Consider the following 24250-nt stretch of genomic DNA (forward strand, 5'->3'; position numbering starts at 1 on the left):
ACCACAACCACAGGGGACGGTCAGGCTGGAGCAGCCGTGACATGTCCAAGGGAGGTGGCAGGTCACCGGCCAGTGGGGCTGAGGTGGCTGCTCCTGCCACAGCCAATTGGTTTGCGTTAGTCATAAACCAGAGGGGCAGAGGCTGGGTTAGTGGGTTGATCCTCTGCCAGGCAGTGGGTGGAAGAGGATGCAGTATGGACATAGCTCCTGGCCTTGGAGAAGATGCAGTGGTGGGGAAGAAACTCCTCCACCTGATGGGGATGGAGAGACCAGAGAGATGCCTCAAAGTGGAGGAGGCTGAGACTGGTTTGCAAAAGCCAAACTATCCTACTCCTGTACCTATTCTTATTTACTTATTTACTATAGCTGGCAATAGCCACGATGCCCTTGGGCTGCTGGAGGCACAACTAAAACTTTGCCAGTGCCTCCACAAAGGAAGATTTAGAAGTCCCTGTGTTGAGGGGCACCAAGCCAGTGGAGCTGCTCACGCAGGGGATTAGCTGGCTCAGTGGAGGATGAGAAAGTAGGACACACCTGTCAGGTGACCTCCCCAGAGCCAAACAGCCCAGCACTCCACATTCTCTGCCTCCCAAAACAACAGATGTCCAGGATACGTTGGGGCAGTAGATGGATTTTTCAGATCTGGGAGCCAAAGCACCAAGCGTGTGTGCTAAGTCAAGAGAGGCCAGTGTGGCTGAAGGATAAGGAATTTTCACAAACTTGGACCGTGGAAAGAAACAACATCTTCCATCTTACCGTTATTTTACTGGTAGTTTTTAGGTCAATCTCTGGAAGAAGTGTAGGGGGAAATGTAAATGTTTCAGCCAATTTGATCTCAGAAACATCCACATTATCCAGGCTCCTCAACACATGTAAGTCCATCACAAGTCTTTGCCAGACAGGAGCTGTTGGTAACCACAGCTCAGGCCTGCCCCAGGCGTGGCTGGTCCTGTGCCCCATTTGCTCTCCCCCAGCGTTGTGCTGGCTTGCTGTGCTGCCTGGCAGCCTCAGTCCCCGACACCTGTGCTACTGCTGCTGCAGCCAGGAGCAAGGAGCCACCAGTGCCAGGTGAGCCTGGCCAGCTGCACCTGCAAACGCCAACGCAAACCCACTGTGCATAGAGGGAACCACGGTCTCCAGCTCTCATCCCGGAGGGCCACACGCACGAGCTGCTGGCGATGGAAGATTGGCTCTGCGAGAGCAGACACCGGCTGCTCTGGGGCAATGTCACAGCATCTCTTGCTGATGGTCCCACTGGGTGCTGGTGCACCCTTGGCCTGTAACCAGGGGTGACATGCGAGCCCCTCTGCTACGGGCTGCCTGTGGCACGACATAATGTCCATGCACATCCCCCGGAAAACTCTTCCAGCCTTCTGGAGGCGGGACAGAGGAAGGTCGGATCCAGCTCCCGGAGACTTGGCCCGGAACGCGAACCCGCCTGGTGCAGTGGGGCTGATCTCCCGCGTGTGGGTCAGGGGCGAAGCGGAGCTCGGGCCATGGAGCAGCCCCGGCTGGAGCCGGACCCGGCCGCTCCCCTCTGCCCCGGGCCGCGCCCGATTCCGGGTGCCGGTGCTGGCTGGCCCCCGCAGCACCCGGGACAACCCCGGGCCGCCGTGCGGCCCCGCAGGCGGAGCGGCCCGGCGCGGCCCTGGCCCCGGGGAGGAGCCGCCCCTGCCCGGCCCGGCCCCTTCCGGCGGCGCGGGGCGGCTCCGTTTGACCGGGAGCGGTGGGCCCGGCCCGGCGTGGCTGTGGCTCCCGGCCCGGTTCGGGTGTCCCGGCTCGGCGTGACTCGGTTCGCGGTGAGCCGACGATGGCTGTGCCGGCGGAGGCGGTGCCGGGCCGGCAGCGGGCCCTGGCCGCCGGCTCGCCCGTGGACTACATGAGCATCACCAGCTTCCCGCGGCTGCCCGAGGAGGAGCCAGGCGGCGCGGCCGAGAGCGGCCTCCGCGCCCGCAAGGAGGAGGACGCGTTCCTGGGCGAGCAGGACACGGGTGAGGGGCGGCGGCAGAGCCCGCCCGCGGCCCCCGGCACCCCCCGGCCCTCGGCCCCGCGCCCGGAGCGGGGCTCCCCGGGCTCCCGCCGTCCCTGTGCCCCGGGCCCGCCCTGAGGGACGGAAGGCAGCCAGAGATCCAGGGGTTTGGCACAGAGCCTCCCAGGGCAGCCTGGAATGCGCGCTCTCCCACAGCCAGCTTGTTCTTCCAGCCTGGACCACTTGTGCGTGGTCTCCTTGCATGCTTCTTGAGCATCTCTCCACCTGGTATGCTCCTTGAGCATCCCTCCACCCTGAGGTGCTCCTTCCACATCCCTCGGTGTGGGATGCTCCATCCCTCCGATGCTCAGCTGGAATAAAGTCAGGTGATAATTTCATCTGTAAGAAAATCTTCTGCCTATTTTTAACTGATTGCTTCCTCCTCCTTAGTTGAGAGAAGTGCTGTTTCTCCCCTATGTCATGTTTCTTCAAGTGGTGTTGCCCTGCCCCCTGGGGCTGGTTCCTACTCCGGGTGCCTGTCAGACCCCGGGCCCGTGTTTGCACAGCCCCAGGCATCCCTTGCCCTCTGCCCTGTCCCACCATGCCCACGGATGAAGTTCCCATTGCCCCTTCCCACCCTGTGCTCTCGTGACCGTGGAGTCAAAGCTGCTGCCTGCAGGGGTATGGGAACAGCTCTCCTGGAAGCAGAAGGCCTTGTCACGCACCCACAATCTGGTGCAGTTTTGGCAGTGCCAATGCCTGCAGGAGAGGCTGCTGGAGAAGAGAGCTGCTGCTCTCCTGACACTTGTTGCAGGAACACCTGCAGAGCCCACCAGCACCTCCAGCCTCTGCTGTCTCCTCTGCAGCAGCTCCAGACATGAGGTGGCCCTGGTCCTCCAAAGCCTTGGCTCCCCCATAAAGTCACATCTCCTTCACACCCTTGCGGAAGCCATGTGGTATTTGGTCGTTTCTCTTTCAAAGCATGCACATTGGTAGTGGGATGGGCAGCTGTGCATTGGCTGTGCAGGCTGCTTCCTGCTCCCACCACTCACAAGTGACCCCTTCCAGCTGCTCCCATCCCCACACCACGGCTCTGCTGTCCTCTGCGACACCAGTAGTCACAGAAACTAAAAATAGGATGTCTTTGGCAGAGACTGGAGGTAATTCATGGTGGAAGGGCTGTGGTCTGCCCTCTTCCAGAGTTGCTTCCTAGGTATTCATGTCCTCTCATGCTGGGCTGGCCTGTCACCAGAGCAGAGGGATTGGGCAGAGGAGGCCAACTCACTCCTCGCTGTTTCCCTGCAGGTGGGGCTGGGGCCTCACTCAGGTGTGCCAGGGGCTGTATGTGACTCCTGCCCCAATGGCAGCCCCTGCCAGGCCAGCTGTGGCCCCCCTGAGGCCACCAGCCAGTCCTCCCACTCAGTCCAGCTCACTTAGACCAGAAGTCCATGAGGGGCTCAGTGCGTGCTCAGAGGCTCAGGCTGGAAAAGCTGAACCTTTCCCAGTCCCACTCCTAAATCACCACAGGACAAATGAGATTAAATTCACCCTGAGGGGATTCCCTGGCTGTGGGAGTTTACTCCTGGTTGCAGCATCACTGAAATTATAACTCCTTCCCTCCCTGGTCTCAGGAGAGCTGCAGCCATGTCATGTTAATGCCATGACAAGGGCTGGGCTGGCAGTGCCCAGGGCAATACCACCTGCAGAGCAGACAGGCAGTTGGTGGGGGATGTGGACTTTCCTGCTCATGTCCCTCTCCTCTTCCAAACTCAGGAAACATCTGTATGGAGGGACAAGCTTCTCATCTTGTCTTTTCCAACTGATGCCCCTCTTTTTCCATTATGGGTACACAGAGCACTGCAGCCCCTAAAAAATTCTTCTAGGAGCCCTGGATGATGTCCTGAACTACTCAGTCCCCTTCAGAGCCCATGAGGGATGGGCACGACTTCACAGCTGCCCCAGCAGCTCCGTGTGCCTGGCAGAAACCAGGACCTTCAGGGCACCTTTAGCTGGTGTCCTCCCAGCACAAGGGCAGCAGCTGACACTCACAGAGATTCAAGACATCTTTCAGAGCAAAAAAGAGACTTTTTCATCCTGTTGAGGCCCAGCAAACCCCTGCTCCACTGCTTTGCCATCTTGGAGCTGGGTGTCCTGTGTGTGGCTTCATTTCACAGTGGGCCTCATCTGCCAGAGGAAGCAAGGAATTAAAGCAGAGTCCTTCCTGCAGCAGAGAGAGTGGATGTTCCGAGGCCTCCGGTTTGCAGGTTTGCTCCTCTCTGCCCTCACTTCCCTAGAGGTATTTTCTGTGCCCAGGCCAAATGTTTTGCTCAGGTGCTTTAGCTCAATCACAGCTCCAAGTAAAACTGCTGCATCTTTTTTTATATCTTAATTTCTTCTTCTTCAGTCCTGCTGCATTTCAGAGACCTGTTTGCTGTGTTAAGGACCCCTCCAAATGTAGCATAGGAGTGGGCATATCACTGAAGACTGATGAATAGACTGAAATGGAGTAAAATTCAAGAGGTTTTTCTCTCTTAATCTCCAGGGAAGTCAGTTTGGAATAACTAGAGCTAAAGAAAAGGATCAGTAAAATGACTCAAAGCAGTATCTGAGCCAGAAAGGCTCCTGAGAGCTGGGATTAATAGGGAAGGTGATAGCCATGCTGGAAGGGGCTCAGTGCTGGGTAAACACTGCAATAAGAGCCCCGAATTGCTCAATAACTCACACTTGTTTTCTCCCTGCTGCCCACAAAGACCCAGACTCCTTCCTGAAGTCTGCGCGTCTCCAGCGCCTGCCCTCCAGCTCCTCAGAGATGGGAAGCCAGGACGTGTCCCCTCTGCAGGAGACCAGCAAGGACCCCTTCTCAGGAGACTGCAGCTGCCGGCAGGATGGGCTGACGGTCATCATCACCGCCTGCCTGACCTTTGCCACAGGTGTCACTGTGGCCCTCATCATGCAGATCTATTTTGGGGACCCTCAGGTAAGACAAAACAGTGCTTTTATGGTTGGGCTTTGGCTCCAAGCATGAGAGAGATCCCTGACTTTCCTCCTGGTCAGCATTCGGCAAGGGCAGTACTGGGAAGCCATGGCTGGTGTCAGTGAGGCCCTGGGTGCTAAGTCTCCCCCTGATTCCACCCCAAATTGGCTTGAAAGCCTTTTCCTGCACCTGAAGGTCGTACTTGGAGAGCTGAGCCAGACTCTCAGGGCTTGCCGTATGGCCAGGGTGTGGGGGCCTGTGTCAGGCAGGTTTGGGGATGCTGCTGAGGGGGAACAGACAACCCCACTGCTGTGACTTCAGGTGTGGTTTGAGCCAGATGGGAGTGCTTTCAGAAAATAATCCTCAGTTAAACAGTAGGCATCTTGTCCACTTGGACAGAGTTTTATGGATTATGGGCATACATGCCCAGATTCACGTCTGGCAGATTCATCCAGGACCAAGGAGGGAAATAGCTGAAAACAGATGAACCTCCTGCTAATCTGTCCCACAGCCCAGTGCTAATTGCAAAGCCAAGGCAGCATGGCCATGGGGTTGTATCCTGCTGCAGAATCTCTGCCAGGGTCACAGTCGGACAGGAGTCACCATCACCATCTCCACTTGCTACCATGGCCCTTCTGTATTTGTGTGTCCCCAGGCCAGCCTGGCTCCTGTTGAGATATTTGTACCATAGGGATGAAATCAACTCTTTAAAATATCGTATGACTGCATTAGCGTGGCACTGGCACAAGGATGAGAACAGGCTGTGGCCCTGGGCATGTGCTGCATTCTTTGCAGCTGTATCCCCATTCCCAGTGGCTGCCTGGCTGCAGCACAGGTACAGCTCTGGGCTTGTGAGGGGCGGAGGGAGCTGTGGGCCCCCAGCTTGACACATGGGATGTGGAAAGCTGTCTGAACTGGTGGCTGTAGCCACCTGCAGCTGCCCTGGCGCGGCGATGTGCCAAGGGACGTACGGTTCCCACTGGCATTTGTTGGATCAGCCACAGCCCTGGTGCTGGCCCCAGGCTTCAGGTGCCACACTGGTGGGTGCAGATCTGGGCAGTAGCAACACCACTGCCCAGCACAACCCTCTCCTGTCTAGCAGCTGTTCCACCACGGTGCCGTGGTGACAGACACGGCCCGCTGCACCGCGCTGGGCACCCACGTGCTGGCCAGGCACGGCTCCTCGGTGGACGCAGCCATCGCCTCGGCCCTCTGCGCCGGCATCGTCCACCCCCACACCTCGGGACTGGGAGGGTAAGTGTGGGGCACTCGGCCCCTGCTCTTGTCGTCAGGTGTCCTCAAGTGAGTGGTTTCATGGAATCCCAGACCTTAAAGCCCATCCAATTCCACCTCCTTCCATGGCAGGGACACCTTCCACCATCCCAGGTTGCTCCAAGTCCCATCCAACCCGGCCTTGGACATTGCCAGGGATGGGGCAGCCTGCACCAGTGCCTGGTGCTCCCCCCAACTCCCCATCAGACAGAGGATCTTCCACAGTATTTCTTCCAAATGCCTAGTGTAAACCTGCCCTCTGTCAGTGGAAAGCCATTCCCCCTTGTTCTGTCACTATCTGCCCTTGTAAAAAGTCCCTGTGCAGCTGAAAAATGGCTCTGTGGCAGTGCCAGGCTCAGGGTGTGTTGACAGAGCTCTGGCATTAGGTAGTGGATGTGTCCACATCTGCCACAGTGACCCTTCCTATGCACCATGCTGTCAGCACGGGAAAGAGACCCCCAGGCAGGGAAATTTGTTCTGCTGTAGCGGCTGCGGGAAGCATCCAAGCCCCAGGCTTGAGAGGGCTGGTGAGCCCTGCTGTGAATGTGCCAGCTGCTACAAACACCCTGGGCTCAGTCCCAGTGCTTTCAGAACCCGAGTCCTGCCTTCCACAGGCTCTGCTCCTTAGGCTGAGGTCCGAACCCAGCTCCAGGCAGCTGCCAGGGAGAGGAGGCCTCCTCCCAGCCCTCATACCCAGGGTGGCATCCAGGTGAGCCTGGTGCTCCTGGCTCCTCTGCAGAAAGGCCCAGGAGTGTTGCATAAACCAAATCACTGCTCCAGCTGCACCACCCATTGCTGCTGTAAGCGAACATCCTCTTTTGTTGCAACACTGCGCAGATTAGAAAGAAAATCCCAGATGGTCCCAGCCTGGCAGTGGAACAGAGCCGGTGGCTCCCTGGCCAGACAGGCAAGGACTGCTCCAGCCTCACCAGGCTCAGCACAGGGCTGCCTGTGTCCCACACCAACCCTGCCCTGGCTGTCCTGATGTGTGCCCTAGGAAGGCAGCGTTCCCTGCCCCTACTGCCACCCTGGGACCCTGCGGGGGCTGGTGACCTGCCACAGCACCCCTTGTCCCACTGGAGCGGCCCTGGCCGCAGTGCCCCCCAAGCTCTAGGGCAGAGGCTGTTGCGGGCACAGCCGGTGCCACGCCCTGCCCGTCTCGCCGCAGGGGCGGGGTGATGCTGGTGCACGACATCCGCAAGAACCGGAGCTGGGTGATCGACTTCCGTGAGGTGGCTCCCCTGGGCATCCCACTGGAAGGGGACCTGCCGCAGGACACCAAGGTGAGAACCAGGAACCCACAGCCATTGCCTCCAGGGCTGTTGTCTCCAGCTCTCCTCCGTCCAACTTTCAGGCTGAGGGGCAGATGCCCTGCAAAGCAGCAAGAGGTCTCTTTCTCTCATCATGGGAGATCCTGGGCCCTACAGACATGGGGAATCTATGGAAAACACTCCTTTATCAGCCCCAAAATGCCTGCAGAGCTTTGGGGAGTAAAGAGGCATGTCTCTGTGGCAACAGGGGGCTGGGAGAACAAGAGCCCCAGGAAGGAGCATAATCCCAGGCGTTCTGCTGAGTTATCTCTCCTGACCAAACTGAGTTGAGAACAAGATTGAATTTGCCTCTCTCCTTCCAAAACCTTTTATTCTGTAGTAAAGTGTGTTGCTACAGACCTCTTCCCCTCTCCTAACTCTGCAGATAGTTCAGAAGTAAACATGACTTGCACCTCCTTCACTTGCAATCAGGGACCATGTCCCATGTCCTCATGGAAAGGAGACTACTCTCTTCCTTTTTGTCCTTCCTATTTTACAGCCAGGTCTGCTCGTGGGGGTGCCAGGCATGATCCAAGGAATGCACCAGGCACACCAGTTACATGGCAGGTAAGACATGAGGCTGACACAGGTTGTGCCCTGGGATCCCCATGGGAAGCTGGAAGCACACAAGCCCTTGCCATCAGACCATGTTCTCAGCCACCAGTCAAAACCATTAGCTAATGGAGGCTTGTGTTGAAAGAGATTTTTATTTTTTTGCTATTTCATGTACAAAAGAAAAGATTCAGCTTCATCGTGTTTTCTGTAAAGTGAAATTTTGGCTAAGAAGATGTACAATAAATGTTCTGTTAGAGGTTCAGCACATTGCCTTACACTGGTTCAACACAGTGCGTTTTCATTCTCTCTTTAGCTGGATCATAAGAGGTTTGCCTGTTCTTGGTGCTCTGTTGGGATACGGAGAGATCTGAATGACTTGCTCAGGAGCAGAGCCTGGCTTGAGAATTTGCTGCTGAGATTCCCCTTCCCCCATCCATGCACTGCCATTCTCTCTGGTGCACATCCTGGCGAACTGAGATGATCTTTTTAAGGGAAAAACACAAGCACTGAAAGCTCAGTGCTCCTTTTGACCACTGCTGGCCCCACGGCCTTGTGTTCCAGGAGCCCCTGACTGCAGAGCTGTGCTTGCTCCCCACCACCCTGCCCCACTTCACCTCTCCAAGGCCCATTTCTCCTTGTTCTCTCTCCTTTGGCAGACTCCCGTGGTTTGAGCTGCTGAGTCTCACGGCCAGTGTTGCCCAGAATGGCTTTAATGTCACACATGACCTGGGTGAGTACCTAATGGGCAGCTGCCTAGCACGGGGCAGTTCACTGTGCAAGGCAGCTGGGGATGCAGGGGGTTAATCACGGGAAATCAGGGCTTTAGACCTGAAGATGGATGGGAGCTGAGCAATGTGTGAGCCACAGTCTGCTAGGGGACAGCGTGGTGGCACCAAATGGGAGCCTTTTGCCATGGCTGGGCAGAGCCAGGGCAGAGTAGCCACACTGGGCAGTGCCCAGGGCCAGGCAGGGAAGGGTGCTAGAATTTCTTTAGGTTTCTTTCCCGGTTCCAAAGGACTCATGATCCAGTTCCCCTCTAGTTTTGCAATAGGGCCAGAGGCAGCAGCAGGCCTCCAACATCCCCATCTGGTGCACAGTGACTCCAGGTCCTTTGCACTTTCCTGACCCCAGCTTTTTCTGGACCTTCCCCTTCTCACCTGCAGCCAAAGCCCTGAGTGAACTGAAGGACCTGAACTACTCGGAGCGATTCCAGGAGATCTTCCTGCCGGATGGGCAGCCCCTGCTGCCTGGAATGTTTGTCCGGCGCCTGGACCTTGCGGCCGTGCTGCAGCTGCTGGGGGCAGAAGGGGCGTCAGCCTTCTACAGCGGAAACCTGACCCAGGAGATGATCTCCGAGGTGAGCCAGGACTGCCCCTGTCACCTGCTGGCCTGGGGCTGCCACCTGCTTAAGGTGACAAGCTGGAGATAAGCTAAGTGTCAAGCACAATGATGGAGACAGATGCTTCCTTTTCCTTTCCTGTCCCTGCAGTGGTATAAGTGACACAGAGGCCATCCCCACAGTCTATAGAAGTAAACCCTCTATTCCCTCTATAACCAGGACAGTATGGAAGGAAAGCAAAAATCAGTTTAGGCTCTGGGCTCTGTTCATTTGGGGGACAAAGCCTTTTCCCCCAGAACAAGAGGCTGTTGAGAAACAAGTTGTTGTGGTTAATGGACTGTAGGATACAGACTTCAGGATGATGGTTTAAAAAAACAACCATGAGTCTTGTGAGCAGAGGATTAGAAATGTCCCACTTGGGGTTGCCCTAGTTTAACTCCTGTTAGAGGTGCTCTGGAAAAAATACCAGAACAGACAAAGTAATTCTGTTGAAAAAAGCCCCCAACAAACCATAACAGGTTTTATATCTGTGGGGCTGCAGTCGGGGTAGTTGGGGAACCATTTTATTGAACCACTCTGGTTCAAGTGATGCTCCTTCAATAGCTCATCAAGAATCTGGAATGTGTTCATTCCACTCAAGCCTCAGACATCTGTGGGTTCTGTGTTTGGAAATCTACAGTTCACCTGAACTGTACAGAGGTGAAGGATGAGGAACAGAAAGAATCCCAAGCTTGTGAGCATCTCCACAGCTAAACCCTGCTTTGTCACTGACCTGGGGATTGCCACAGGGAAGCACAAATTCTCTGTGGAGGAGCAAGGCCCAGGGTTGCCACATCAAAGACCCTGACAAGCTCTGGGATGCAGCGCACAATTCCAGCTTTGGTTGCAGTGCAAAGTGCTGCCTTCACAAAGTGTTTATTGTTCCAGCAGATGGTGGGCATCCATCTGGCAGCATCAAGAATAGCTCCAAACACCCACTCTTTTCTTCCAGGCACAGGTGCAAAATAGTGCTCTCTGGGGAATTTGAGGTGTCTGCAGTGTGTGGCTGACTGGTGCTTCTTCCCCTTTCTCTGCTCCTTCTGCCCCATTCCCTACTGGCTGGGTCTGGGGAGCCAGGTGCTGGCTCAGCACAGCCCTGTGGTTCAACCAGCCTTTTCTCTGGAAAGGAAACCGGGATCCCAAGTAGGAGAGACATCTTTAGCAGCCTTGAGGTTGTTTGACATTCTGGCCCCACAGCATGCCCTGCATTAGCTGTGCTGCTCCAGTGATTCGTTCAGTTTTGCCAGAGAAGGAGTTTTCCTGCCAAGGAAGCTGGCTGGGTTAGAGATCAGAGCATGCAGACATCCCAACAATCCTACCCTCTCCCTGAGAGCATTGTCCAAACACTCCTGGAGCTCTGGCAGCCTTGGGCTGTGCCCATTCCCTGGGGAGCCTGGTCAGTGCCCCACCACCATCTCATGGTCCTCCCTCTTCTCCATCATGACTCAAGCACAGAAGACCTGCAGTGGAGGGAATGGCCCATCTTTCCTGTGTTCATGAAAATTGCTAACTCTGGTACATTGTACCTCTGACAGAAATCTTAGAGGAAGACCAAGGCTACAACAGACCCAATGTCAGCTGAAATAATTTCAAATAGGGTGGGAACAGTTATTTTTTTAGTTGGGACTTCTAGTGATGGCCACCTGCTATACCCAGGCTCCTTGTCTCCTGGATCCATAATCCTGGCAGTATTCAATACCCCTTAACACACTCCTGTTTGCCAGCCAGGGCAGGGAGGGCTGCAGGGCAGGGCCAATCCCCATCTTCCTGGGCAGACTGGATGTCCTGGGAGCACCCCTGGAGTGAGTGAGCTTTTGGAAGTGAGTGTAGAGCCTTCCTGCCATGCTGAACAATGAGCCAGGTCACCAGGGCAGTGAAAGCACAGATTTCCAGGGTGTCCTGAGGAACCTGGCACTTGGCTTAGGAATCTCAATGGAGTGTGTTTGACAGTGAGGGGTGTGTTCCCCTGGGCCAGCACGAGGAGCAGAGAGCTTTGGCCCAGCCTGCTCAGTGCGCACTGCTTTGCTCTCGTGCAGGTCCACAACTATGGAGGAATCTTGGTGGAGGAAGATTTCAGCAATTACAGTGTCACTGTGGAGGACCCCGTGCACACAATCTATCGAGGTACACCCTCACCCATTGCCATGCAGCTCCAGGGGAAAGTTTTCTTCACCTTGCAAGGGGTGGCAACAGCATTGAACAAGAGTTGAAGTCAAAGCCGTGCTGAAATGCCTGCAGAAAGGCCTTCCAGGGAGTTTCCTGCTGTTCCCTGCTGACAATGATGCATCATGGGTGGTTCAGGAGATTTTCAGCACTTTGAAATGTTTTTTCCTTGGAAATCTAAAAATGCAACATGGTCATATTTTGATGCAACATCTCAATAGAAGCTGGACCTACAGCTGAAGACAGTTCCCAAAGGGAAAAAAGCTAACTTTATACAAGAAGTTTCTAAAATGTCATTCTTTTTTAACAGTCCCTGTATTTACTTATAGCTGTAAAATAACAGTCCCTTATAGCTGTAATGTTGCAAACCCGTTTTTTAGCTGGTCTTCCGGTATGTAAAAGGGGAAAAATGAGGGGAAACTACTTTTAATGTGGGTAGATAGTGACTGGACAAGGGGAATGATTTCACACTAAAAGAGAAGAGATTTAGATTAGATGTTAGGAACCAATTTCTCCTTGTGAGGGAGGTGAGGCTCTGGCACAGGCTGCCCAGAGAAGCTGTGGCTGCCCCACCCCTGGAATTGTCCAAGGCCAGGTTGGATGGGTCTTGGAGCAACCTGGGATTGTGGAAGGTGTCTCTGCCCATGGCAGGGGTTGGGACTGGATGACTTTTAAGGTCCCTTCCAACATAAACCATTCTGGGTTTCTATGATTATGTCTCCATTCTTCCATACTGCAATCTGGAAACCAACAGACAACCAATAAGAACTAAATTTCAGAGGTCAAAAAGCACCCCTGTTTGGGCTTCCTTCATCCTTCACGAAGAAACAGAAAGATACAACAAGGATGTTCTGGGAAACCCTTCTCAAATCATGTTGCTTTCTATTATTTGCTCTCAAATCTGGAAGGGTTTCCCTGTCCTCAAGGACACTGACTCATGGGCTAGTGTTCTCACTGGATGGTATCTGACAAAAGCACTTCAGTCCTCTTTTCTTCGCTCCACAGGGCACCTTGTTTTCACCCCCCCAGCTCCACATGCAGGACCTGCACTGATCACAGCACTGAACATCCTCGAGGGCTTTAACATCACACGACAAGGATCCAGAGGGAATATCTTGCATTGGATGACAGAGGTAAGAGGAGATTCAACGTTTGGCTGAATTGCTTGTACTGCTAGAGAATGATTTATTTATTTTGTGGGTGTACAAAAATGTTTGTAGGTCATTTCCACAGGAGAATGAGCAAGTAGACTGCTAAGGTGTAAAATTGAACAGTGCTGCTGTCTCAGAGGCTGAGCAGGAGGATATTTTCTGCTTAGAAAGAGCTTCTTCATAACAAGCTGTGGCTTTACCCATTTCTTGTATATGATCATCTCTGCAGAATGACCCCACAGCACCTGAGGGTGGTCCCATCAAGTTCCTCCACCTCTTAGCTCTAGTGGCCCTGGCCGTTGCAGAGCACCCAAGGGCACTGCAAGGTGTGCTGCAAGGAAAACCTCTACACAGTGATGACAAGGAAAACTGACCCAATATTTCACTTCACATTTTAAAAAAGTTTACATTTTTTCCCACCTCCTGATCTCTGGGGTGCAGAATTTTTCCACTATTTAGAGATGTCCTGCCAAAACATTGCAGCTTCCCAGGAGGTTGAGCAAGTGCTCTGTCTCCTGCTCTGTAAGCAGAGTTGTGCTCTTAGATGCTCCACAGATCCACAGATCGGGTTTATGAGTTGGGAATTTACAGACCCACAGCTGGGCTTTATGAACTGGGGATTTTAATGGAGGATTTAATGACATCCTTGTAGCAGACAGGACAATGGGTGCTTGGAATTGTCTCAGCAAAAATGTGGCAACTAGAGGTGTTACACACTGTGCAGAGGCCAGGAGGTTGACTCACCTGAGTCATTTTTGAGCTATCTTCAGGAAGCTCTGGGTGAATGTATGTCTTAGTTTGAAAGACAGATATCTGCTAGGAAGGGGCAGGACCTCCCTAGAGATGGAGAATTCAAATCCCCTCCCTCCAAATTATTCCAATTAAAAGGAAAATTAAAGGAGCTTTCAGGCAGAGGTATGGGGGTAGGAATAACAGTTCTTTACTAGTATATATGACAAAACGACAAACAAACAACTACAGCATCAATAATAAACAGAACCAAGAACCTTGAGGGCTTTCTTTTACAAAAGCCCAGAGCAGTTTGATCTCGATGCCCCTGCAGGACTCCGAGAGGCCGAACTGGAAGGAAGGAAAAGTCCCAGGCCAGTGGATGAGATGAGGAGCTCTGCGCTGGCAGCTGGAACAGCAGGGGTGTCCCGGCAGGGCTGGGCAGTGCAGGGCTACAGAGTAGCAGGAGAGCCTCAAAGCTCCGAAGAAGCAGCGGCGGTGGGGGGGGAGGCTGGAGAAAGCGAGTTCAGGATTCCCGGGTACAGGAGCAGAAGACGATAGATTTCCCAGGATGAGGCAGAGGCAGAGGGCAGCCTGACCGTCCTCCTCGGCGCTGAGAGCAAGAGTGCCTCCCCCTCCCCCAGATCTTTTTTGCCTTTCCCAAAGCTCATCATCTCTCCCCTCTGAGGGACACTCCCAGGGACTCAAAAACAATAGGTGTAGCCTCGTGCTGCTGTATCCCTCAAGCACTCTTTTTGTTCTGACTAAGTAGTCATCAAGGCTTTTGGAAACTTATGGGAAAAAATTCTGTGAGAAGAGAGAAAAAAAAAACCAAATCTAACCCCCAACAATGTATTTGCTCTGCCAAGAGTTTCACTTGTTGGTTGTCCTGGAGCAGCAATCTCCAGCTCCAAGGCAGTTACTTTTATATTGTCCAGAACATGTGGCTGAGGTTCAGTGCTAGACCAACAGGTATCCAGCCCTGGGACAACCAGGACCAAGATGTCCTTAACCTCTGGGGTGGACATGCTCTGTGTGTTTCCATGGAGCTCTTCCCTGGCCTCCAAGCTCTTGTCCCCACTGACACAGTGGGGTGGTCAGGACAGTGCTCCATGGAAATGCTGCCTTCTCCAGAGGTTTGTCACATTCTGTTCTCCATACAGTTGATAACCAAGGAGAAGCTGTTGCTGTGTGGCACATTCCAGACCAGCAGTCACATCTCACTGGCTGCCTGCAGAGGACTGGACTGTTCTGAGTGCTGAATGACCATGGCACAACCTGCAAACTGAATGCTGGGTGTGTTCCTGCTTGGCACAGGCCGGCTTGGCTGAGGGGCAGTTCTCTCTCTCCTTGTGACTCTGCCCTGGCTATCCTGTAGTCCCAGGGCTGGATACCTGCTGGCCCAGCACTGAACCTCAGCCACATGTTCTGGACAATACAGAAGTGACTGCCTTGGAGCTTGAGATTGATGCAATTTGAAATTGCATCTTCCCATTTTCAATGGACTGGCTCAGGTAGGATCCTGCATGTTTGAGAAATCAGATCCTTTCCTCCTTCTGCACCATTATTCCCTGACATGTGCTAGAACTGATGCTTTCTGTTCAAACCCTTTGGATGATTTACAGCCAGGAGCTGGGCAGCAGCTGGGGAGCAGAGCAGCTCATTTCTGCTCAGTACTGGGCCAGCAGAGCTGGGGTCCAGAGGCAGCAACGAGCCCAGCACCCACTGTCCCATTGGGATTCAGTCTGGTCTCTGCTGTTGTGGTGACCACTCAGGAATGGAAAGAGAAAGTAAAGGGCATCCTGGAGACCCTGTCTGCCAGCTGGCAATGAAGCTGAACCCCTGAGTTAGACACCAGCTCCTGCCAGGGATGTTGCACTTGTGGCTTCCCACTGCCAGAGCACGGTTAGATGGGATATAGGGAAGAAATTCTTCCCTGTGAGAATGGTGGGCTGCTGGCACAGCCCAGAGAAGCTGTGGCTACCAAATCCCTGGAAGCATTCAAGACCAGATTGGAGAAACATGAGAAGGTGTCCCTGCCCATGGCAGGGGAGTGGAATGTGATGAGCTTTAAGATCCTTTCCAACTGCAACCATTTTGTGATTCTGTGGTTGTACCAATGCTGCTGGTTTCACCTGGCTCCCCCAGTACAGTTTGCCATGCCAGACTGAAGCTCTTTGGTTCCCATACTCAAATGTGACAGCCCTTTGCACTGAGGTATTCCCAGAACCCAGACTTCTGGTAATTTTTCTTTATAAGCTTTAGCCAACCCACCAGGACACCCAATACCTCTTTTAGTTTGGAGTATTAGAAGTTGTATTTCCAGGGCCACATAAATGTTTTTCCTTTTCCCACTCCTCTCCTTTCCTCTCCTCTCTTTTCCTCTCCTTCTCTTCCTTCTCTCCTCCTCTTTTCCCTTCCTCCTCTTCTCCATTCTTTCCTTTGTTTAGACACTAAAAATAGCCCTGAGTCTGGCAAGCAACCTGGGAGACCCATCTGGTGACATGTCTGTCAGTCACACAGCAGAAGGCATGCTGAGGTATGTCTGAGGAGGAAAGGCATGGTGACAGTTGCAGGATGTGCGGGTTGGATATCATTCCTGGGTTTACTGTGCCCTGAGCTTTTTCTCCCTCTGTTTTATGAAGGAAAGGTCAGACCTTGAGTGTCCTCCCAGGTCTCATTCTTTCACAAGGATCACAACTGATACCACGGGGCTCTGGGGATGGGTCACAGGATGTCCTCTCTCAGAGGTTTCCTGAAGCCAGCTTGAGCTTCAGGGTTCCTGCCACTTTGCCACACCTCCAAACATTCCCTTTGAGCGGGTCAGACGAACAGCCATCCCTGTGGGCATGGCCCCAGATGCCACTTCTGCCTTTCCCTGCCCCACTGTGGGGCTCAGGGCCTTGCAGAACACCCAGATGTGCAGGAGAGGCCAGGCCTGGGGTTTCAGCCCAGCCTCCCACCTCAGAGCCGGGTTTAGCCACGGTTGGTGATTGGGCTGAGCCCGACTTGTCCTCCTGCTGAAGACTGGCCTTCAGCTGGAGTTGTCACCTTGGCCATTGGTGAGGGCAGACAGGGTTAGACAGAGCCTTTGGAGGTTTATGGCAGACTGAGTGCCTCTCTGTGCACACCTGGTCACCCCCTCCTTCCTTGGGGTGAACCAGAACAGCCCCCTGTCCTCGTGCAGCCCCTCGGGGGCACCTGGCTGGAGCTGTGTACAGACACTGGGACATGTCCAGCTCCCCAAGCTCATGGCTTGCTTTCCTCTCTCCCTCCCTCCTTGCTGAAGTAAATCAGAAGCCAATTCCCTGCGCCAGCTGATCAATGACTCCCAGTCCTTCCCGTCAGACCTCCGTGTGCCTCAGTCTCCCCTGGCGAGCGGGACCGCCGCCAGCCAGGTCCTGGTCATGGGCCCCGATGACTTCATTGTCGCCGTGGTCAGGTAAAGGATTGGCCTCTTCCCTCCACAGTGAGCTCAGGGGTGGGAGCAGGGAACAGGGAGTAGGTTCAGGACAGGATGGGGCCAGACCTGGAGCAGCCGGGCTGCTCTGTCCCCGTCAGTCCTGCAGCAGAGGAGTGCCAGAAATGGGGTTGAGATGTGTGGGCTGGAGCTGCTCTGCCCTGTGCAATCTCAGAGCCCTCTGACAATGAAACATGGCTGGAGGGGCCTGTATTTGCCCCTGGGGGAGAGGTGATGGCAAGTGTAGGACAGATGGAGATCCATCACAGCAAAGGGAACCCTCCAACACGGGAAGGGACAGAGCTGCTGTGGCATACATGGCTCCTGCTCCTAAGTGCATGGAAACTGTCTCTCCTCAATCTCACCAACCCTAGAGAACCACCAAAGAATCTATCAATACAAGGCAGCACAGAAAGCTGGAGCCCTGAAAGCCTCAAATCTCTGGGATGATTTTTATGAAATTTCTTTGTGTTTCTTTTCAGTTCTTTGAATCGTCCCTTTGGCAGTGGAATAGTAACACCCTCTGGAATCCTCCTGAACAGCCAGATGTTGGACTTCTCCTGGCAAAATAAAACAATGAACCACTCCATTCCCAGGCCGGTAATGAATGACATGGCAAATTCTATATTTACCATTTTTTTCCTAATTTTATTCTCATCTTCACAACAGGGGAACTGTTTAATGCCTTATTAATAACAGAGACAACAGCCTGTAGAAAGCTGCTATTTTTCATTATATGAGCTACTGAAAGTGAGAAAACAGAGGGCTCCATGTCCATCAGTTATTGTTACAATGCAGAATTATCAAACAACACTGTTACCTACTTTCCCTGCAGCCCAGGTGCACTTCAAGTAGCAGTGTGGACTTGTATTGAGCACTCTCTTCATGAATTGTTGCTCTGCAGGTTAAAAAGTAACAGATAGCAGGAAAAATGTCTTCAGGTCTTGGAAAGAAACAAATGCAGGCCTGTGCTGGTGGCTTCCAGTGCTGCCTTATGCATTGTTAAACCACCCCACTTTGCTGGGGTGGTTCTTTGGAACACAGTGATAAGCTCCGTGTTCCCTCTGTGGGAGAGTTTGCTTGTTGACACTTTTTGGTGTGACTTTCCCTCAACTGCAGCAGAACCTCCCCCAGGCTGGGCGGCGGCCGCGGTCCTTCCTGCTGCCCACCATCGTGAGGCCCTCCGAGGGCATGTGTGGCACCTACCTGTGTCTGGGAGCCAACAACGGGGACAGAGCCCTGAGCAGCATTGTCCAGGTCAGTGCTGTGTCCTCCCAGAGCAGCTGCTCAGCTCCAAGCTGAGCAGGGTGCCCTCCTTTCCCTTTCTAATTGTCCCAGACTGGGTCAAAACTGGTGGCCACAGGTTACTGGTTCAATCTTTAGTGTCACCAGTTCCACACTTTAGTTATTTCAAATCTCTAAGGGTTACCAGTTTACTTTTCTTGCTCCTTTCCTGGTGGCACCACTCATAATTGTAGAGGAGAAGCATTTTGGCAAAATCTATAATGTTTTTTGTCATTCTAATACCTGTTCAAAACTCATCTTAAGGATGATTAAGAAAAAAGGACCATTTTGTTATCCAGAGAATGGCAGGAAACTGGCGTCCCTTTAGCCCCTTTCCACATGAAAAGCTCCTTTTAGGGCATTCCCAACTGAATTCTTCCAGCTCAACGCTAAATATAAATTGGGCAGTTCCTCTTAATTTATGATTTGTAACAAGGTGAAGTACTTGCCAATCGCTTGATTGCATGTACAGCAGTAATGGATTGCTGAAAAGAAAAGCTGGAGGAGGGCTCCCAGTTTCCTTACCTTTTGGAAAGCATTATTCAGAGCAAAACCAAAGCCAAGAACTGCTTGCTAGTGCTTTGTTTGGAGAAGTCACATGCTGAGCTTTTGGCTGTAACAAACATTTCTTTGGAGCTTACATCATGTTCCAGACACACAACTCTGCTACTTTAGCAGGAACTATGTGACAAAAAGCCCATGCTATCCTGAAAATGTCCTGCTTTACAAGCAACAATATACAGGCCATAGTCGAGGACCTCTTAGTGTGTGCACACCCCTGCAGCAGTTCATGTGGTTTAGTAAATGGTTCAAAATCTCCTTTGCCTGCTGCATGTGCAGATGTTGAAGCCACCAATTTGAGGGATGCTCAGGAAGTTGGCTTCTCCTATTCTCATCACTTTTTTATTATTGAGGATAGTTTATTCTCTTGCAGGTTTTGGTAAATGTTTTAACATTTAACAAGAATCTGAGTGAAAGTTTGTCACTTGGTCGACTTCACCCCCAGCTTCAGTCCAACACCTTGCAGGTTGACAGTGAGTATGGACACTGAGTGGTGTGCAGCCTACAAATCCAGCAAGTTTAGGAAAAGAGCAGGATTTTCCTGCTCTTCACTGAAGCACAGTGCAATGGAAGTGCCACAGGTCACCATGTTCTAGGGTCCCCAGGGGTGTGGAGGGTTTAGGGGGAGACAAAAATCAGAATTCAACTTCTTCAAAGCTTGGGCCCTTTGCTGAGCCATGACATTTCCCTCTTGTCCTGGGAATGCCTCCTGAGCACTCCAGCACCACCTCTCCAAGCTCTTTCAGGTGCTTCTCCCCAACCCTCCATCTGTCCCAGCTCATCTCCTGGTAGTCACCTTGTCCTGTCCTTAAATCCTGGAGATCAGATACCATGGACAATATCCAAATCAACAAGATTGCAGCCTCAACTTCACCCAGACATGTCCTCAAAGCTTCTTGCACTTTATTCCCGCTGACATAAATTATATTCCTTCACTTTTCAGTCCATGTCCCTTAATTCCAGCAGCTCGGAAGAAGGCAAGGCTTATGGCAAGGCCTGTAGCTTGACAGTACTGAAAACACAGCATCAGTGCTGGCACTCTGCAATCTGTACTGTCAGCTCTTGTCCTTGTTACTGTAAGTCTGGGTCTATTTAGTGTTTTCACACTGCCCCAAACTTCACAAGAGGGAACTATAAGTGAAATATGGTTCTTATTCCACACCAAATAGCCAAAGTTTCTGGGCTTTCCCATTTCAGAGGAAAATCTAAAGAGGACCTGTCTTGCAGTGTGCCCTGCAGACTTGGAAACTAAAATGGAATTAAATCTAAAGCTTCACAAGGTCCTAGTGTGTGAGTTTGGACATTTGGCATCAACATGATGATACATGTTAGGACACAACATATAAAGCTTAAATACCAGTGGGGGTTCTGTGTCCCTGCTCCATTTGTCCAACTGCACCCCCAGCTCCAGGGCCTTGGGCTCTCCTACTCATACAGAAATTACAAACCATCAAATGAACCAAATAAAAGCAGAAGAGCAGCAACATGAAGTAGATGTCTGGAAGATTAAGAAATACGTGCAGGGGAAGTTGGGAGGCTTAGCACAAAGTTTATCATTAGGCAACTTGTTTTACTGTTGTTTGTTTTGAGCTCTCTTACATCTTACTTTGATTAATAATTGTTAATACTCTTATTTGTAACTAAGAATGGGCACTGCCCTGTGTTCTGTAAGAATAACTACAATCCGTGTCAGCCACATATCTTCCCCTTCTTCCCTAGAGGACAATCTTCCACATCTTTTAATGGTGTTGTAGATCCTCCCATAGCCCACAGCACAAAGCAGTGGCCCCTGGCCCTTGGCATGCCCGGCTGGAACCTTCTGAAGGGGCAGCGAGCAGGTTCCCCCTCCTGCAGACCCCAGCAGTGTTAGACAGACCTTTGCATGCAAGGCAACACTGGTTCAATTACCAACTCCTCTTTTCAAATCCTTGCAGGTGAGCTTCCTGAAGAAGATATTGAATTTCTTGTAGCCAGGGGCCATCAGGTGGATAAAGTCCCCGTGCTGTCCCTGGTTCACGGGGCCAGGAGAACCAACAGTTTCATCATTGGCCTGAAGGACCCCAGGAGTGCAGATGCTGCCGGAGCCACGATCTTGTAGCAGCTCCCAGGGGACGTGTGCTGTGACCAAGGCTGGCAGAGATGTGCATGTTCTGAGGTAGCCCCTTCCCCAGCCCTGCACACTGCTGGGAAGATCTTCTGCACTCCCCACCCTGTCAGCACCAGAGGAGTCGCAGCACCAACGTCCAGCTCTCTTTTTATTTTGCAATGATTTGGATTGCAAGAAGCCCTGTCCTTGTTACGGAAGTGGCAGGAGCCACATTTCTTTTGGCAGTCTTGCTAATAGTTCAGTCTTTCCAAAGCCCAGTTCTACCCAGAATCTTACCTTTAGGGATCAGGAACATGAGCAAGGGAAAAACAGCTGCTGCTGCTGATGTTATTATTGTTGATGATTATACTCATTTCCCTGTCTTTCCCAAGTTCCTTCTTTGCCTCTAGTGTAAGCCAGTGATTAACGCAGCCTGATGTAGTGTTGGTAGGTACCTGCAGTAGGAATACTGAGGAGTCTTCTAATATTCCATCTGGCCAGCTGATTTTCACTAGCGTGCACCATCCCAGGAAAGTTCCTGTGCTCACATCACTACATAACTTGAATTTTGGCAGTAAATTTTTTGAATCCAGTTGCTGTGTAGACTCACTGGCAGGCTGATTTTGTAACCAGAGCAATGGTTTTCAACAGCTCGAACAAACTTCTTCCTCTCACAACTTGTGCACTCCCCAGCAGTTTTCTTACAGAGTTTCAACCTCTTCACTGGGGAATTTCAGATTAATGGTAACAGGTTTAACTTCCTTAGACACTTTTTGGAGATATCTTAGCAGTACTCCACAGAGTTGTGAAAAACCACAGATCACGGACTGAAGACTATGTGGAGAGCATTTGGGTGGGTTCAGAGATTTCCTTCCACTGCCTTATCTCAGTCAGTTCCAAAAGCCTGGGTCATTCCTACAGAGAGGCTTGGGAATTTCTGCTGACTGAATTAATGGCTGTACCTTAGCTTTTTGTTTGTTGTAGTGAATTAATTGGAAAAGCTGAAGAAAGTGAGAGAAAAAGTACAAGCCAAACCAAACACTACTAAGATCATTTTCTGTCCACAGCATGTAGTGAAAATAAAAGAATGCTCTTGCATTTCATGTCTCAAATTGAGAGGGGAAGAATACCCCAGCTGACATCTGCACCAGGTCATTCAGCCCTCATTTGGACATTTCCTGCTCTTTTTGCTGGCAAGTTAGAGGCACTTGGCACTAAAAAAAAATCAGGAGTTTGATAATTTTCTGTGGTCTAAAATATGATGCTTTTCTTCATGGTGGAAATGCACCCATGGCCACTGTACATATTACATATGGTTGTCTTGCTCTTTGATTTGATGATCACACCGCTCACCCCGACCTTCCTCCCCAGGAGGAGGTGACATCCCTGTGACACGCTGTTTGTGCCACCCTCTGACATACAATGGCATGGGCTGATTTTGGGGTAGTCAGGGCCACAGGGCAGATAGTTGGACTAATTGTTCCTGCCACCCAAGAGCTGCAGATCTCAGAAGACCCCAGTGAGGCACGTTGGGCTGAGTGAGAACAGAGGTGTTTTCATGCTCTGCTGAAGTGCAGCCACCAATGAGAGGAGCACAGCAGCTCCCACTGACAGGACCATCAGCAGCATTTCCTATTCCAAGTGCACCTGTGCCCTCAGCTGGGATGGGAGAAACATAATGTATCTGCACCATGTTCTGTGCCACCAAGGAGAGACTTTCTTCACCACAGGGACACCAAATCTATTCACTTATTGCTCTGTCATCAGCACTAGAGTTGGTCACTGCCCGAGGATGGAGAGTTCGTAAATGTGTCCTGGAGCAGACCTCTCCAGGCTTTACAGGAAGGGAAGGAGGCAGTTCCATCTGTTGAACCTCTCTGGAGATGATCTGGGAGTTTCTGTTCTGTCCCAGCCCAGACCTGTCCCTCAGGCATGAAGGTTCTCTATGAGCAGCTGCAAAATACGTGGTCAAGTCACTGTCAGTGTAGGACTTTGCATGAAATGTCACAAAACACTTTGAAAGATGAAATTCCTTTTTAACTGAATTCACCAACTTCTGGTGTCGGATGCTCTGTATATTTTTGGGAGTAAAAGACTTTGGTCTTGATTCAAAAGGGCACTTCTATATCCCAAAGTACAATTTCACAGCAATTATCCAGAATCTTAAAATAAAGCATGTTCTAAGGTGTTCTGCTGGATCATGGCCTGCATTGCAAAAAAAAAACAAACCACACCACAACTGAAAATAAGTGGAAGATGAGAACTATGCCACTAGGTTTCAGCTAAGAAAAGGTATTGTAAATTTTCCCTTTTCTGTTTAAAAGCAGCATAATATAGCACAGATGTATCCCACACAGACATCTTTAATCTGCTAATTGGCCTACTGTCTCTAGTATTTTGAGCCCATCTGTTGTGATCTGATGAATTTAACATCTATGGATTTAAGATCTGATAAATTTAACGTGAGTTACCAAGAAATACCTGATGTTTCCCTCAGTACAGGTGAGATGGACATTGTGAAATAAAGGGCTGTATTGCAGAGACGTGCACGTGCAGAGTACCTGTACTGATTTCAGCCTGGCCCTTGCAGGCATCTGACAGCTCTGAAGCAGAATTTGTCCTGAAACTTCATCATGGAAGTATCAGTGAGGAGTTCAGAACACAAAATACAAAGGGACTGAGAAGAACAGTAATGATTTCAAAAGGAACAAAATAAACACAAAGTAAATAACATTTTTAAAAGATGCTTTACTAAATGTGACAAGTTATGATCTGGATGGTGGCCAGCTTGTTTCTGCCCAGGTTTGCAGTGCTCCTCGTCAATGTGTGCTGGTTTCACATGAGAATAAGCTGGAGCCAGGCTCTGCCACTAAGGATCAGCAGTTTCTCCGTGTTTCTCCCAAGGCTGAATGCCCCTCTCGAGCACAGGTGACAAACTGCCTGGTGGCTTTGGGCACTGCTGCTCAGCCGGGCACAGCGAGCAGCCAGAGGGGACGAGGCAGGAGGCAGCAGTGCCCTCCTGCAGCGTGGGGTGAGGGTGCTCCGGGGTTTGGGCTGTGCCGTTCTGTTCCCATCACTGTCCCGCGGTGCCCGGACATGGAGGGGGCTGGAGCCTGCCTTGCTCCCAGCACTCCGGGTGGGGGCAGGGGCTGCTGCGGTGGTCAGGGTGGTCAGTCACTGCTGGGGTGGCTTGGCACAGGACAAGGGACCCCTGGGCACGGCAGTGGGACCTGCTGAAGAGCAGCCCTGGGCACGGCGGCTGTTCCTGCTTCAGCAGCTCCAGCAGCTCCAGCAGTGCGCCCTGCCCCGTCCCCGGGGCAGTGCGTCCTTCCGGGGTAGGGGAGGGCACAGAGCAGCA

At 51.9% G+C, this 24250-nt stretch overlaps 1 protein-coding gene across 4 annotated transcripts; it reads left to right on the forward strand.

Annotated features, from left to right (window-relative positions):
- The first annotated feature begins 1810 nt into the window (after nt 1-1810).
- Nucleotides 1811-23120, forward strand: GGT7 (gamma-glutamyltransferase 7). 4 transcript variants are annotated; one of them, XM_063404749.1, is made up of 15 exons: nt 1811-1991; nt 4720-4946; nt 6046-6197; nt 7384-7498; nt 8025-8092; nt 8737-8810; nt 9244-9437; nt 11495-11582; nt 12627-12754; nt 15952-16040; nt 16791-16943; nt 17444-17561; nt 18081-18218; nt 19180-19279; nt 20741-23120. In XM_063404749.1, exons 1-15 carry the CDS (start codon nt 1811-1813, stop codon nt 20902-20904), a joined length of 1989 nt encoding a protein of 662 aa, XP_063260819.1. In that variant the 3' UTR covers nt 20905-23120. The 4 variants fall into 4 exon arrangements, with proteins under 4 accessions (XP_063260819.1, XP_063260818.1, XP_063260816.1 ...); XM_063404748.1 differs by lacking the exon at nt 1811-1991 and adding an exon at nt 2513-4233 and having other exon boundaries at nt 6043-6197; XM_063404746.1 differs by lacking the exon at nt 1811-1991 and having other exon boundaries at nt 4240-4946; nt 6043-6197.
- Nucleotides 23121-24250: the final 1130 nt, after the last annotated feature.

Source organism: Prinia subflava, chromosome 8 (genome assembly GCF_021018805.1).
Source record: "Prinia subflava isolate CZ2003 ecotype Zambia chromosome 8, Cam_Psub_1.2, whole genome shotgun sequence".
Classification (NCBI taxonomy): Eukaryota; Metazoa; Chordata; class Aves; order Passeriformes; family Cisticolidae; genus Prinia; species Prinia subflava.

Excerpts from the sequence above, each read along its gene's own strand:
- GGT7 (XM_063404749.1), top strand. The coding sequence starts at position 1,811 with ATGGCTGTGCCGGCGGAGGCGGTGCCGGGCCGGCAGCGGGCCCTGGCC. Across the intron at positions 11,583-12,626 it reads CGTGCACACAATCTATCGAG|GGCACCTTGTTTTCACCCCC; the intron begins GTACACCCTCAC and ends TTCGCTCCACAG. Across the intron at positions 18,219-19,179 it reads CCCTGAGCAGCATTGTCCAG|GTTTTGGTAAATGTTTTAAC; the intron begins GTCAGTGCTGTG and ends ATTCTCTTGCAG.